The 16,251-nt window shown below is 40.6% G+C and overlaps 1 protein-coding gene across 3 annotated transcripts in view; it reads left to right on the plus strand.

Annotated features, from left to right (window-relative positions):
* Positions 1-1,133: 1,133 nt before the first annotated feature.
* ANKRD10 (ankyrin repeat domain 10) overlaps positions 1,134-16,251 on the plus strand; it is a 35,327-nt gene continuing 20,209 nt past the window's right edge. Inside the window, exons 1-3 of one of the 3 annotated variants that reach the window (XM_084879857.1) lie at positions 1,134-1,633; positions 6,290-6,442; positions 11,846-11,937. In XM_084879857.1, the coding sequence (XP_084735983.1) occupies positions 1,424-1,633; positions 6,290-6,442; positions 11,846-11,937 (455 nt within the window). In that variant the 5' untranslated portion in view covers positions 1,134-1,423. Of the gene's footprint in view, positions 1,634-1,770; positions 1,973-2,266; positions 2,395-6,289; positions 6,443-11,845; positions 11,938-16,251 lie in introns of those variants that run through there. The other 2 variants (XM_084879858.1, XM_084879859.1) reach the window with 2 other exon arrangements.

Raw genomic sequence — 16,251 nt, forward strand, 5'->3', positions numbered from 1 at the left:
TGCAGGAGGCAGCTGATCCATGTTTCTCTCTCATTGATGTTTCAAACTCTTTATTCCTCTCCCTTCCTCTCTGAATAAAAATCAATAAAATACAGCACTAACTGATTTGGCTCAGTAGATAGAGTGTTGGCCTGCAGACCTATGGGTCCCAGGTTCGATTCTGGTTAAGGGCATGTAGCTTGGTTTCGGGCACATCCCTAGTGGAGGGTGTGCAGGAGGCAGCTGATCTATGTTTCTCTTTCACCAAAGTGTCTATCTCTCTCTTTTCCTGTCTGTAAAAAAATCAATAATATATATATATATATATTTTTTTTTAAAATCAATAAAATACTTATTTTTAAAAAACGTTAATAATGGTTATCCCCCAATAGTGAAATTATTGATAATTTTCACGTTTTACTCATGGTCGGAAAAAAACCTACTTAAAAAACAAAAAAACAATGGTTCTCAGGCACTGAAAAATAATGTAGTATTTCTTTGCATGCAGCAGTATTTTTCTCCTTATTTTTGCTGTCTGTTCTCGAAAAAAACGACCAGCGGGCGCTCCAATTAGGGCAGAAAGCGCGGGAACTTGACCTCCGCTCCAGACCTGGGCCTCAGATCTTAGTGGTCTCCCCCAAAGGAGTAACTGGGGAACTACGGGCACGCGGGCTGAAACCTCCCAGGGACCCTGAATCCCGCTTCCGGAGAGTCGCAAAACCCCAAACCTGAGCCTCCCGGGGCTTTTTATTATTTCTTCTTCTTATTATTATTATTTTCCTGGCGCTTTTTATTAAGTGCGGCGGGCGTCTGCCCGGAGGCCCCGCGGCTGGGCCGCCCCCCGCGGGACGATCCGGACTCCTGCCGGGCCTGGCGTCTGGGGCCTGCGAAGGGGGCGCGGCCCAGAGCCCGAGGGACCAGCCGGACCAGGGGGCAGCCTTGGCACCGCTCCTCTGCCAACCACAGGCCCCAACACCCCTCTACGTCCCCCTCCTACTCCCCCCATCCGCGCTCCAGGCGTCGTTTCCCCCTTCCCCGCCCCCCGCAGCCCTAGGCCTCAGCCCGGCCGCGCCAGGCCCCGCCCCCTCCCGGCCCCTCCATCGCCGGCGGCTCCACCCCGGCTGCCTCCGAACGGCCTTCCTTCTCGGCCCCTCCCCAGATCCCGACCGCGCTCAGCCCGCCGCCCCAGGCGTCTGCTCCATCTCCGGCCCCGCCGGGCTCCTCCCCGCGGCTCCGGCCTCCTTCCAGACTCAGCGTTTCCCGGCGCCGGCCCGGCCCGGCCTCCGAGGCCCCGCCCCCGTGCGCGCGGCGCTGGGCAGCCGGCGGGACGCGGCGGCGGCGCTACACTCGCTCCATTGTGCTCGGGCGGCGGCGGCGGCGGCCTCGCAGGTCCTCCCCGGTGCGTCCTCTCGGCCCGCCCGCGCCCACTCTTCGGTGACTGGCCATGTCGGCGGCGGGAGCGTGCCCGGGCGTGGAAGCGGGCTTCTCTAGTGAGGAGCTGCTGTCGCTCCGCTTCCCGCTGCACCGCGCCTGCCGCGACGGAGACCTGGCCGCGCTCTGCTCGCTGCTGCAGCAGGCGCCGCGCGCCCACCTGGTCGCCGAGGACTCCTTCTACGGCTGGACGCCGGTGCACTGGGCCGCGCACTTCGGCAAGGTGGGCGCGGGCGCTTTAAGGCGCCATTTTCCGCAGCTTTCCTAGTGGGGTCGGGGAAGATGGGGGCTGAGCGCTGGGGGCGCGAGGCGTGCCGGGAGCTCGGGGAGGGGCGTGTCGGCTGCCGCCACGATGCCCCTAGGGACGCGGGCGGAAGAGGAACCGGAGGCGCCCCGAGGGCCTGGGGCGCTGGGGCGGCCGCGCTAAGTTTCAAACGCGGGCGACCTCCCGGAGGCGCCGGCTTCCCGGAGGCGCCGCCCCTGGCCGGGAGGATGCGTGCCTGCCCCCGGGTCGCCGGTGTCGGAGGCCGGAGCCTCTCGCCGCTGGCCCTGTGGGGTGATGGTGAGGGACGAGGCCCTGGAGGGAATCTCTCCGGGGAAACCCGCGGGGCGGCCGGGGCCCGAGCGCTGCGTGCTGTGTGCCCTGGAGGTCTCCCCGCTCCCGCTCTGACCCAGGGGAGAACTGCAGGCGCCGGCCGCAAAGCCGCGCGGAACTCGGAGGCGGATCGGCGGGCCGGGTTCCCCTTCCTCCACGCCGAGGGGCGCCCGCGTTTGTCGGAACCCCTGCCCGGCGCTACTTGGGGCTCCCCCTCCCGTCTCCCATGGCCCACGGCTGGGGTCTGCGCCCCGTCCCGCTGGGACCGGCGTGGACACGAGTGACCTGGGGACCTCTCCGTTAGCTGGAGGCTGTGTTCCAGACGGTCTCGGTAGTGGGAGAACCTGATTGAGGTGTAAAGGCTCCAGGCCGTTGTGTAAGATAAGTTGGTGAGACTTGTCACACATGGGTTTTTTCGGGGATTTCTTGTAGAATGTTGTCCATATGCTTCGGAGCCTCTTAGCTTGCCCCGGGTTAAATAAAATCAACGGTGGTGGTTCTACCTTCCGTGTAAATTACCGTAAAGGTGTTCAATTAGGCAAAATTATCTCCCTGTGATAACTTGAAAGTTTTTTAAGAGTAGGTAACTGTTTCCCCTTCTGTGCAGTAAATGGGTTTGTGTGATCAGAGAAGAAGTAAAGGGACTTGTTCGGTGCATTTCAAAAGTAACTGATTAAGCCCTGGCGGGTTTGCTCTGAGGGTTGAGCGTCAGCTCACGGACTGAAGGCTCGCGGGTTCGATTCCCGGTCAAGGGCAAGTAACTGGGTTGCAGGTACCCCCAACCTGGGAGGGGCACATGCGGGGGGCAATCTATCAATGATGTGTCTCTGTCACATCGATGTTTCTCTCTCCCCCTCCTCCCTTCCTTCCACTCTCTCCAGAAATCAATGAAAAAATACATCTGTTGAGGATTTTTTTTTTTTTTTTAAAAGGTAGCATTAAGATTTCTATGTCAAAATTCAGGGGCATTTTAAAATGTTCCCCTCTGAAATTATGAGGTTAGGTTGAAACAAAGTTTTTGCAAAAATAGATGCAGGGTAATGCGAAATGTTACTTTAAGACATGAGCATCTTTGTATTATTACCAGCAGGTGAAATGGCTTTACTTCGCTCTTCTTGGTGCTGTATGCACGAATACACTTGAATCTTTCGGGAAGCCGTTTCTGATTCCACTCATAAAACGGAAAAGTCATGTTTATTTTAGTGAAAGAAATGAAAGGGAATTATGATTAGTGGGGATGAGGCAAGTCACTTAATCAACCATAAGATCCCATGGCGCCAGTCTCTAACGTGGTGTTACTATAGCACCAGTTGCTGACAATGAGTGCCCGTGGGAAATCAGTTTCTTAAAAATAATAGCGCCCTCTTTCCTTTCCTTCCTTCTCTCTTCGATGTAGATTTCCCAAGGCAGTCGTAATCTGAGGCATTATCTCCCTCCTGAGAGCATCTTGCTCTGGTTTGTTTTTACATTAAACTCCCAAAGCATTGGTTCTCAACATTTTTTATCCCTCTGCGTTTTGGGGAAAGGTACCCTTGTAACAGGCAAGGACAGCTTTTTTGAAAAGGCTTCCCTATCAATGCCTATCCTCCCTACCCTGGTAGAAAGTGACCCAGTATTGTATGACAAGCCTGTACATTCTGTAGAACGCTTAACTCTCATTAAAATTGGTCATTTAGAATAGTTACCAACCCAAGGGTGCCTTCCGGTATCTCTAGGGATTACCAATGGCCGTAACTGCTTTAACATGCTTAAAATGATAAATTTCTTGTCGTGTGTATTTTATGATAATAAAGCTGACTTTTTGAAAGTCTTCACTTTTGTAGGTTAACCTTAGAGGCCAAATATTGTAAATAGAGGCAATTACTCTAGTGTTTTCAGCCGTCTTTAATCATTATGAATGTATAGTGTGCAATACAGAAGGGCCGTAGAAAGCATTAGTCAGTCAGTCTTTGAGAAAAAGCTGTTAAGACAGAAATTAGACCAGGATTCAGTGCCATAGGTTCCCAGTCCAGTCCCCCCTAAACATTTCCCGCCCCTTGAAAACAGCTTCCATTCTTTTATATGCATTTAAGCCTACACTGTTCTTGGCTTGTGCAAGAGCCAATCTAGTATAATTATAAACTACTGGCGGCCCAGTGCACAAAATTCGTGCACGGGTAGGGTCCCTAGAGGCTGCTGGCTGCCAACAGGGGCCTCCCTTCCTTCCGTTTCTGGTGGTCAGTGTTCCTGGTGGTCAGTGCACGTCGAACTCCAGAGGAGGCACTTTGCATATTGTGTGTGTATATATATATATATATATATATATATATATATATATATATAGCCAACTTTCAAACTTGTGTTCCTAGAAATGTGCCAATTGTGCACGAGTTTCCTAACCTTTTATGAGACTCACTTGTTCCCAGAGCACTTAATATTTAAAATTCCTAATTATATCTTGCTTTTTACAAGCTGTCTTATTGAACAGTATTTTTCCAGGGTTCCAAACCCAGTTTCCTAAATTGAACTAATAGGTACAGTTTTAAGTCCAGGGAGCTCTCAATTGATATTAAGATTAACTACTTTTGGAATACCAAGTAATTTTTAATATTTTTATATTATTTTATATATTTTTTATATTTTATTGATTTTTTACAGAGAGGAAGGGAGAGGGGTAGAGAGTTAGAAACATCGATGAGAGGGAAACATAGATCAGCTGCCTCCTGCAACACTCCCTACTGGGGATGTGCCCACAACCAAGGTACATGCCCTTGACCAAGAATCAAACCTGGGATCATTCAGTCCGCAGGCTAACACTCTATCCACTGAGCCAAAGCAGTTAGGGCATCCAAGTAATTTTTTATCCTTGTTTCATTTTTGTTGGATTTAACAGCTGTTCATTTTATCACTAGTATTGGCACTTTTTACTCAGTACATTAATAAAGGCAATATGTAACAATATACCCAAATTGTCTCTTTATCAGCAACCACTCCCAGCCTCAAGTTCCTTGAAGACAGAGAGCATGTTTTAAATCAGTGTACTTTCAACTCACAAAAATGTTGATTTTGGTCATCTGTCCTTTGCAAAGAAAGGCTTACATTGCTGAAAGAGGATAAGAGACTTGGGGTGAAATGGGAACGTAGCTATCTGTTCTTCGTTTGAGGTCTGTTCTCTGGAAGAGAGAGAATTTTGGCAGTTAGAGCTTTATCACTAATTGTGCATGGTGCCTCGTGAACGGAAACAGCAGTCTGGAGTCCAGCATCTGAGGACACACCAGGTGGAAGTGTGGAAGTCCTTGAGAACAACAGGCCTTCTTGGACAGTGCTTGGCAGTGATAGGTATTTGTTCCGTGTACGTTGAGTGGGATGAGTTCTTTACCCAGAGGCTAGTATATATAATATGTAACCAGGCTGCAAAGTCTTGTCTTGACTCCTGTGTTCCTTCTAGTCATCTGCAAGGTGCAGAGCTCAGCTGTGCTCTATCCCTTTTCTGCATTGTTTTAAGGTTTTCCCCCCATACAATCAGTTTGGAAAAATTTAAATCCTACCATCTCACTCTATACATCTTCCCCCCCCCCCAAGAAGATAATCTGAAGGGTAGACCTCAATTGAGTATTCATCAAATGCTGCATTGTATAAATGTGTACAGTTGTGCAGACTGCAGAAAACAGCCTTTGACTATGGAGAGTTTACCATAGCTACACAAACCTTTTTTTTAACCTACCAATCGCTTTCACATTTTTATTCTTTAGAATAGTGTAATAAAGTGGCAAAACCTAGTTTTGATAGAAGTCTAATTAATGCAAGCTAATCTTATTTTGTTTTTCCCAACTGTAGGGGAAACAAAATACTTAAAATTTGTGTAGTGTCAGTCATTTTTACTTTGTATTTCTATGTGCCAATTTATTTTTATTAAGGGAGAGAAATAGAAACATCAGTGATGAGAATCATTGATTGGTTCCCTCCTGCACACACCCTTCTGGGGATTGAACCTGCATCCCAGGCATATGCCCTGACCCAGAATCGAACCATGACCTGGTTCATAGGTCAATGCTCAACCACTGATCCATGCCAGCCAGGCTTATGTGCCAATTTTTTTTATAAAGAAAAATGTTCTGTTTTTTAATGCCTTTTAAAATTTCTATAGCATTGGGAAGGAATGACTTACTTTTTCCCCTTAAAACAGAGGGGGGAAAATTGGTAACAAATGCCACTTAATCTCCACTGTAGAATTAGATTATTTGTGTAATATTTAATAGTACACCAACATTTATGCATGTTTCATTTCTCCCGCTGTTTTCGAAGTTGGAGTGCTTAATGCAGTTGGTGAGAGCTGGAGCCACGCTTGATGTTTGCACCACACGTTACGCACAGACCCCAGCTCACATCGCTGCTTTTGGAGGACATCCCCAGTGCCTGCTCTGGTTGATTCAAGCAGGAGCCAGCATTAACAAACCGGTAAGGGAATTTGCTTTGTTTTCTTTTTCCAGTTATAATTACATGGTGCTGAGTTTTAAATTGAGGCCTTAATTAGAGTTTGATGTTTTTACCTGTGGGCTAATTGGAATTTATGTTTATTGGATTACCTTGGGATAATAGGCATTTCACATAGCAATGCTTTCTGTTTATAGAGTACTCTCACCTGTTACATGATTTACTGTGATCCATGGTGACCCAGAGTGATCTGCCCAAGGTTACAGCTGTGACTGAAGGAATCTGGCCTTAAGCCCAGCTCCCCTGGCATCCCAGTTCACTGCTGCCTTAGCCTTGTTTCCACTGATAATTATGAAAACATACTCATACTAGCAAAAGAAAGGCTATTAAATGTATCTGTAATTAAGTTAGCCTTAGAACAGTGTTTCCCAAACTTCTCTCATGATGAGAATCACCTGGTGGAGTTGTTAAAATACAGATTCCTGAATCCCAACTAAGAAGTGCTAAACTAGAATTTTTGGGAACATATAGGTAAAATTGTATACTTAACTAGTGCTCTAAGCTTAGAATAATGGCCAATGTGAGTTAATGTTGCTTCAGATACAAGTTGGGGTGATGATGACAGACATAAGTAGTCACTAAGAAGTGACTTCTGGACACCAAATGCAAAGATTTTGTATTTAAGCATACAAACATAAACATGAGAATGCCAGGTTTTTAATGGTGTGTTTTCAGTATTCTATTCACATGAGCGGGGGAGAGGGGGCACCCATAAGAAGAGTGCTTAGCTTATTGGGAACTCTCTTGACAGGCTGTGGTTGTAAAAAAAACTCCATAAAAAAAACTCCATAGATCGTCTGACTGGAGCATCCCCAGTCTTGGCACCTGCCCCAGGTTGGATTCGTCTAAGGGGCTTGTGCCACAGACTTTTTTTCTTCTCCTTTATCCTATTTTTGTATTCTTTCCCTGGTTTTAATCTTTTGGCATGTTAATAACTAGCCATTTTCTCAAAATTAGGAGGTAATATCTCTGCCATCTCTAAGGTCAACATAAGGAGTTTCCAAAACTTAAGTGTACTACTACTAATCATCAAGGGTCTGCTGTGTCCCAAGTAACTTTCATTCCCTCTTTTCTGCTTTTTTGTCTTTCCTAAGATTCATCCCTTGATAATAGCCAGAAATAAAATGTAGTTGCAAGCCTCTCTCCTAAAGATAATGCAGATACCCACCTACAAAACAAGTAATTGAGGGAAGTGTGTTAGCAGTGATTTAGCACAAGGATTGGTGGGAAAGGAAAGCCCTGGATTTTAGACCTGTTTCTGTTACTTAGTAACTGGAACTTCTATCTCCACACAGGATGCCTTTATATACACAGACTTCTCTGCCACTTAACTTTTTAAAAGAATTTTTAAAATACATTTTTATTCATTTTAGAAAGAGAAAAAGGGAGAGAGGGGGGAAAAATATCCATGAGAAACATCATCAAACAACATGGATTGGCTTCCTGCATGCTCCCACTGGGCATGGAGCTGAAACCTGGGCCTGGGGTTCAAAGGGAATCAAACCAGTGACCTGGTGTGTGGGTTAACGCTCAACTACTGAGCCACACTGGCCAGATGACTTTGTTACTTTTATCCACCGACTACTCAGGACTGACAGGTTGACAGCTGTGTGCTATTATTGCTGTAGGCATTTCCTGTCTCCACCTGTCTCATTCCTGGCCCTGCATTTTCCTCTCCTCCCTGTTTATCCCAGTGGGAAGGCCCTGGGCCTCGGTTCCACACTCTGTTCCTCATCTCTCTGGCCTTGGGCAAGTGATTTTCTTGGTCTGTGGCTCAACCTTTTTGTCAATAAAATATGGACAATCCATAAATAGCAGTAATTAATGTTTAATATTAATATGGAATTTAAGTGCAGAATATTCTACATGTTAATTTTCATTAAATTGTTAAAGCTAAAGAAATTGTCAGCTAAAGAAATTATCTAACGCTACTTTTCAGACCTTTCTAAAGTAATCCCCCTTTTCATATAATGTTTTTAACAGCTCAGTATTTTCTATAGGTAAAAAGTTTGCCCCCACTCCCTCCTCTGAGCTGCTCTCGTTAGCACTGTGTGGAAAGAATTCCTAAATCCCACTCTCTCCTTAGAACCCTCCCTTGTTATAATTGTTCCCGTGGCTCAATATCCCCAAGTCCTCCCATGTCAAGGGTGCCACTTGGATTTCTTAAGCATCTGGCATTGCTCCTGATAGGATCTCGGTTGGCTGTGGTCTGGTGCTGAACTTCGTTCTGAATCTCTGATGTTGTCTTGCTCTGTTAGGTAACAGTGGGATGCTCTTACAGGCCCCCAGTGACCCCTGAGTTCCCAGTAGCCCTTCTGTTGGCTTCCCCAACACACTGTTGATCCATCTTGAGGTAGAGTTTCCCTCATTTTCCAGATAAACTATTATAATGCCAGATCCAGGTTTTTCTTAGGCTTTTATTTGTTTGTTGTGTATGTAACTTTTTTGAACCAAGCATATTATTTCTTGACATTTTGTTTGTTTTAACCCATCTTCTTGTTCTAATCTTTTGGCATGTTAATGACTAGCCATTTTCTCAAGATTAGTAGATAATATCTTCTGCCATCTCTAAGGTCAACATATGGAGCTTTCAAAACTTAGGTGTAATGTCTGGAGGCTCAGTGTTCTAAGTTTACACAAGGAAGTAAAGTTAGTTTTCAAGTGATTTATTTTTTGTAAGTCTATAGTGGCGATTTTCAATCTTTTTCATCTCATGGCACACAAACTAATTGCTAAAATTCTGCAGCACACCAAAAAAAAAAAAAATTTTGCCAATCTGATCCCAAAAAGTATAATTGTGATCAATTTACACTGATGGCTGTTTTTTTTTTTGTTTTGTTTTTTTTTTTTACAATCTAAGGGAAAAGAGGTCAGTGCCTCCAGACTAAATAGGTATTGCATGTTTTAAAACTTATTGCAACACAGGGGTTAAAAATCGCTGGTCTGTCATGACTATCCCTGGGTACCATTTTTTTGTGTTTGCAAGTCATCTCTTTAATACCCCTTCTAAAATTTTGCTGGCATTTGATATTGCTTCCATAGTTTCTTGTACCTAGATTAGAAATAAGATTTTTCCTTATTAAAATTCAAGGTGACTTGTCTGTCTTCAGATTTCTAGTAACCTCTCCTGCTTTCTTCCTTTATTACTCAAGAGTTTGCCAACAATACTCCCAGAGTCACACTACTGACTATTTGGTGTTTTTGAAATGTGACTGGTCTGAAATAATAACCTTAAAATGGCTCTCTACTCTTACTCTTTTGGCCATAATTTTCTTTAAGTAGTATTTATTCTGCCCTTCCCAGTTTAATGATGTTCTCCTTGTGTAACACAGAACAGGTAGTTTTGCTCTCATCATCTGTTACTATCCCACCATCTTCTGGAAATAGTAGCAAAAATCCTTTTCCTTCTTGTTCCAAAGGTAGCTTTCTAAAGACAAAACTTTATTTTCCCTGAGGGTTTTTGTTGTTTTGCTTTGTGGGTTTTTTGTTGTTTGGTTGGTTGGTTGTTTTTTGCAAAACCTCATCTAAATCTCAATTCTACTTTTTCTGACAATACCCGTCTGACATTTTTTATTTGTCCTTATTATTTGTCCCTTCCCACCTTTACCTATTTTGGGGGCGGATAGGGGTATGTTTCTGTTTTTTAAAAATCTGAGTTCAGTTGTTAGTTCCTTATAGAACCACATGGTTTTCTGTGTTTCTTGAAAAATTGGATTATTCTGTATAGTACTTTATATCACTTTTGAGCATATTTTAAAATAAATGTACATGCTTTTTCCTCCACTAAACTGGCAGGCTTTTCATATTACATTTTTCTGTAAAATAATGTACCACTGTTTTTATGTTAGCCTTCACCTTAGTTTTCCCCCCCTGTAATTTAATATGCATTGGTGAGGAGCTCAAATATTGACTGAATTTATGAATGAGCAATTTTGTTAGTACTGTATCAGACACTAAACTTGCCCCACTCCTGCTTTATATCTTTATCTCTTAACTATGGTAGTCTTCTGCCAAGTTCCGTTTTCAGTGACATTGAAGTGTTATTGATTCAGGAACTGTTGCTGCTTAGCCTCTTGGAATTTCCCAGTCAAAAAGCCCTAAATCAGTCTTTTAGCAGAAACGACTTCTCTTGATTCTGTATCTTTCTTTACCTCTAATTTACCTGAGAACCTATAAATCAAGTAGTGCTTCACATTTTTTCCATTCATGCAGTGTAAACTAATTCAATCCCCCCCCTTTTTTTTGGATTAATACATTAGTATTGAATTGTTTCTCTGAGTCAGCTCACTTCCTCTACCTCTTCCAGCATTGTTTTCTGAAGCATAAATCTGATTCTAATACAGCCTTTCTAAAAGTCCTTGAACAGCCTGAGTTCTATAGTAGTTGGCTATGTTTGACACTTGTGTTCTCCCTTCCCATCATTTCTTGACTCTTTAACCTCAACCATGTTCTCTCCAGCAGCAATCGCCAACTGGTGGTCCACGAGGTTCGAAAGGTTGGCGACCGCTGCTCTACAGTGTAGTCCAAATTCAAGTTCAAAGTAAAAAAATATCCAAAGGAGAAACTGGTGATGTCTCGAATCAAGCTAGCTTTGTGGTAGATATGGGTAAACTAGACTAGATGTTAAATATTGGTGCTATTTCTTGGCCCAACCTTTTTTGGCCATTGCCCCCCCCCCCCCCAAGCATCCCTAAAATCCTGATTCCCCTCCATCTACAATACATATAACTCTTGTTATTCAAAAAGTAAACTATTCACATGGAGGAAGCCTAAAAGGCCATTAACTTGTTCTAAACAAGCTCCCAAAGAGCATGGCATCAGTGATAGAGAAAAATTTAAAAAAATGAAAGGACAGTTAAATACCGAGGAAGAAATCACTAAGAAATTTTTAAAAAAATAATAATATGAAGTGATAACGGAAAAATAGCAAATAAAGTTTCAAAACATATAGAGAACTGAAATGCATAAATGTGTTACAATATATGTTTATATATTGTACTATATGAGGCCCCTAGAACCATAAAAATGCAAAAAATTCTCCGTTAATAACTCATTCTCGAATTGCCCCCCTGTGGAACATGTGCTCACATTGGGAACCACTGATCTAGAATGTACATGCTATCACTGCTGTACAGGCCTCACAGATTATTTTTGTTTTTGAGCAAAGTGTGCCTTTACCCTGGACTGCTCTTATTTTCCCTTCACTCTACATTTCTTAGTGCTGTGCTTCAAATTTGGCTTACCATATTGTTTTACTTCAAAGATGAATGAAATGGTGCATGGTGTATGTTAATTTTACTATAAAATGTGGAAGGATCTGAATATTGGTGTGCGTCCCTTTTTGTGGTGTTTTGTTTTGTTTTCCAGGACTGTGAGGGCGAGACTCCCATTCACAAGGCGGCTCGCTCTGGAAGCCTAGACTGCATCAGTGCCCTAGTAGCTAATGGGGCTCACATCGAGTAAGTGTCTTTGTTTATTCTTCCCAGCCAAGACGTAGTTAAGGGTGTTGTGTTTAGAAACAGTACTTAGAGCCAGCAAAGTCCTGAACTTTGTTTTAATGTTAGTAATATAATTTTGCTTTTTAGATCAGTTGGTTTTGGTGTGGGTTAAGTTGACCAACAGAAGGGGCAGATCAGTTAGTTAACTGATTAAATTTGGAACCTAGCATCGTTGACTTTGCCACTAACAATTGTATTACCATGGGCAAGTCTTCAAACTTTTCTTTGCCAAGTAGTAATTTGGAAACTAAGGCCTTGGATTAGATTAAAATATTTTCAGGCCTCTTGGCTTGAAAAAAAATCTTGTAGACAATTAGCTTTTCTAAATTTTTATTTCCTCATCTTTTAGCAGATGCAAGAACATTATGTTTAAAACCTATTATAACTTTTGATGATTTTATAACTCCTTGTAAAATATAACTATTTACAATAAAGACTTCTAAATCTCTCTGAGCTTTTGATATGATGGCATTTAGAGTATCTTTGTTTTGGCCCAGTTTACATCAACTAGCTTATTTGTAGTTTGGTAAAACAAAATATTTGAGTGTATTTTTAAGTGTTATTTTGTATGTAAATCATTAGCTAGTCATGGCATTATACATTTATTTTAGGTAGTAAATTCAGTTGTATATACTTTCTCTCAAAGATTTATATGATAAAAATTTTTCTTCTGCAGTTCACAGCATTAACAAAATGGATGCGGTTTTCACCCTTAAATGTTGAGTGTAAGCTATAGAGCTATAATAACCAAAATAACTATGACAATATCAGCTTTTTTGTTTTATCTTGAGTGTTTTGAATATTTCTTAAAAATTAATTACAAGCCACTTTATTCTATTGGCAATGTGAAATTTTAGACTTTGGGAGAGATAAAACCCACAAAACTTAGTTTAACCCTTTGGTTTCCACTTCATTGTTTGACTCTGTCTTATAATAAATATTGAAAATAGATTCTGGAGAGCAAAACCATATAGGTCTAATACCAGGGGCTGTCATTGGGCTTTTAGTATCTTAGCTTCTGTTTCATTTAGTATTAAGATTAGTCATTAGTTAGGCTTGGGTCATTTATGTAGTGATTTAGTTTTATAAATATGACTTGCATTTTAACTATTACATTTCAGGGTGCCTTGTGATTTCATATGTAGTTATAACTAAGGTAATGTAAAAACAATTAAATAGATATTATACAGTGTTAAAAACATTGAGTTAATTCTCAATGGATTACTTTAAAAGCAAAGATATATATGCAGTTTTCTTAGCTGTATTTAGATTAAAAACTTACCTTTAATAACAAGCTTTGGTTATAAGATACAGAGTCACATAAAATAATTGATTAGATTGCTTAATTGTCACTTATTGAAATAATAATTAGAGGTTGATCTTTTTTAATGACTTATTTTTTAAACAATTTTAATTGGTCCTGAACATTTTATTACTAAAATGTTAGTTTTATTCATTTTAATGGATAGCTTAATCCTTTAAGCCAATAAATACCTATTGCTATGTCCTTTTAATAGGTGTCTTTAAAATGAGATCATTTTATTTACAATTCTGTCCTTGGTTACAGGACCCTCGAGTGTCTCTTTTCCACCCAGTGTGACTGAGCATGACCTCGAGTGCCAGTCTGTTTTTCAGTATAAGAGCCACTCCCTCGAGACCCTGCATTATGGTGATTTCCCTTGACTGAACTTTTCAGATATTTTTTAGAAGAAATATTTAGCCTGAGCCACCTAGCCAAAAGTGATTCTTAAAAGTATAAGTCTTTGGCCTGGATAGAGCACAGTAATCATTATTTATTGTAATTATATGTGGGGTTATTTAATTGTAACACATAGATAAAAATGTCAGTTTTGCCAATAAGCTAAATTGTAAATTGCTTTTTTGATATTTTTTCTGCACATTTTTATAGTTTTAAGTTTTAGTCTACCAACAAGTAATAGTTTGATTCCCCCAAATTATGATACTTAGATCTATTTTACTTGTTTAGTATAATGCTGCTCATGTGGTAAGTGTAGTTCTAGCAAATAAAATGCCTTTTTCTATTTTAAGATCAAAGGGCACATAATTAATTTATTTAAAGTTTTTTTTTTTTTTTTCAGTTTAGGACAGACCAGATTATTAGATTTTCATATCACATGCCATAATGCTTAGGAGATAATATAATTTTTCATTTTCCCCCTGAATAGATTAAAAACTATCTCATATCATTATTTTATCACACTTGGTGGGATTTAGTAATTTTGTTTGTAATTGCTACTTTGCTTTTTATATATCAGCTGCATAAAGTGGCCAAAGTCTTAGTTGCTGCTTTTTGGTCATTGGGTAGATAGTGGTGAGGGCAGCTATACCACACACCTGTGGCTAGAATGCTTTGTTATGTAACTAACTTGTCAATATAGGCTGCATCTGTAAGATAACGCATGTCAACTGCTGTGCATCGTATTACATTTTCTAGCACCACACGTGAGTATATTGATGGAGTTTCTTTTTCTTCTCTTATTTTACATCTTGAGTTTTGGTGCCAAGTTTTCTTTTTCACGTGAGGTTTTGTTTCTACTTATCATATATGATGGTCGTTATTTGCCATTCATTGTTCAGAACTAAAAATAAAAATGCTCAAGGTTATACATCAGCTCTATGATCAGACTAAATGTTTGTGTACTTTAAATGATCTACACCTCTACAATGCTTCTCATTCTCATTTTTTTTCTCATTTATGACAAGTATGGGGGTTCATTAAGTTGATCATCCTGTATGGCAGTTTGGTTTTTCATTGCAGCTAATTTTGAATGCTGCCTACTCCACACTTAGGATTTTTGAGTGGAATAAAGAATGTACTGACATGTAAAAGTTGTCTTGTTTTTCTTTTGTGACCAATTAGTAACAATATAAGGTTGTCTTAATGTGATTTCAGAAAAAGATGCTTGAAAACTTACTATCTACTGATAATAAGCAGACCTTTTTACTAACAATGTAAAGTGCAGATTTTGAGTCTTGTGTTATTTTTACTTTTAGTATTTGTGCACCAATTAATTTTGGTTACTTTGTATTTATTTTCTTGAAAGATTGAAGTTGAGAATATTTCAATATCAACCAGATATTAAAGTAGCTTTTTTTAATGCCTTGGAGTGGGGAAAAAAAAAAAGGAGTGGGAGGAGTTAGCAGGAGTCAGAGTAAAACCAGAATTACTTGCATATCAGGCAAATTTGCAGGTCCATTTTAATACCACTTATATAGGTGGCAGTATTTAGTCTCATAGCTTTCATTAGAATCATCGATTCTGTTGCAACCAGATCTTCAAGTAGACTTACATGTATTTTAACTTAATTAGCGTGATCCCTAGAAGAACTTAGCTGGAAAGCTTCTCTAGCCTTATATAAACAAGCTCAGTGACTCAGTCTAAAAAAAAAAATCTTCCCTAATTTAGAAAACAGGCATAGTTGTCTATAATAACAAAAGTGATCTTAACAGACTTTTTTTATATTGCCAAAAAAAGTGAATTTTCGTGCACTGGATCTCTAGTATTTTTAATAATAGTGCAAGAAGTTTGCAACTTTTTTTTGCCTTTGGCAAAATATCCCAGGTTTACTTTGAAATTTGTGATTTCTTTTTTTAATTACATTTCTTTATTTTTTAAACTTTTGGTGGTTTCATTTATTCTTCAGAATTATGCAATTTATTAGTATAACAGCTCTGAATTAGTAGTGTCTGATTTTAGATCCTCTGCATTCCAGTCATCCTTACCTAGTGCTGTGCCCTTTACTTAATTGTCATTATGGCAAACTTGTCTGATCTTACTATTATATTTCCTGGATCTTTTTTTTTTCTTTTATTGAAGTGTTATGAGCAAGGTGGAGGAGTTAACTTGCTGAGATAGCTATCAAAGTTCTGCTTCCTGGGCAGGAGCAGATGTTAGACTGGACAGTATTGAAGTGTTGTTGACAAATTTTATTTTTCATGCTTGAGTAATATTTGGTTTTAATAATTGTTTAACCCCTGCTTTTATAAAGAATGTTTTTGAATAAAACTAATGATTTCTAAATCCAAATATATTTTACCTTTGCTAGAATATAGTGGGAGCATTTTAAATATTTCATCAGAATATTTGAATGATACTCATTTTAATGTATGCAAACATAATTGGGGTTCAGTTGCAATGTAAAACTGTTTTAATCAGTATTGAACTTAAAATGAAAACTTGGCACCAAATTTTTAAAGGTAGAAACTTTAAAAAATAGTGTCTCCCTATTGTTACCTAAAGAATATATTTAAGAG

Source organism: Pipistrellus hanaki, assembly GCF_964339955.1.
Source record: "Pipistrellus hanaki genome assembly, chromosome: 3".
Taxonomy (NCBI): domain Eukaryota; kingdom Metazoa; phylum Chordata; class Mammalia; order Chiroptera; family Vespertilionidae; genus Pipistrellus; species Pipistrellus hanaki.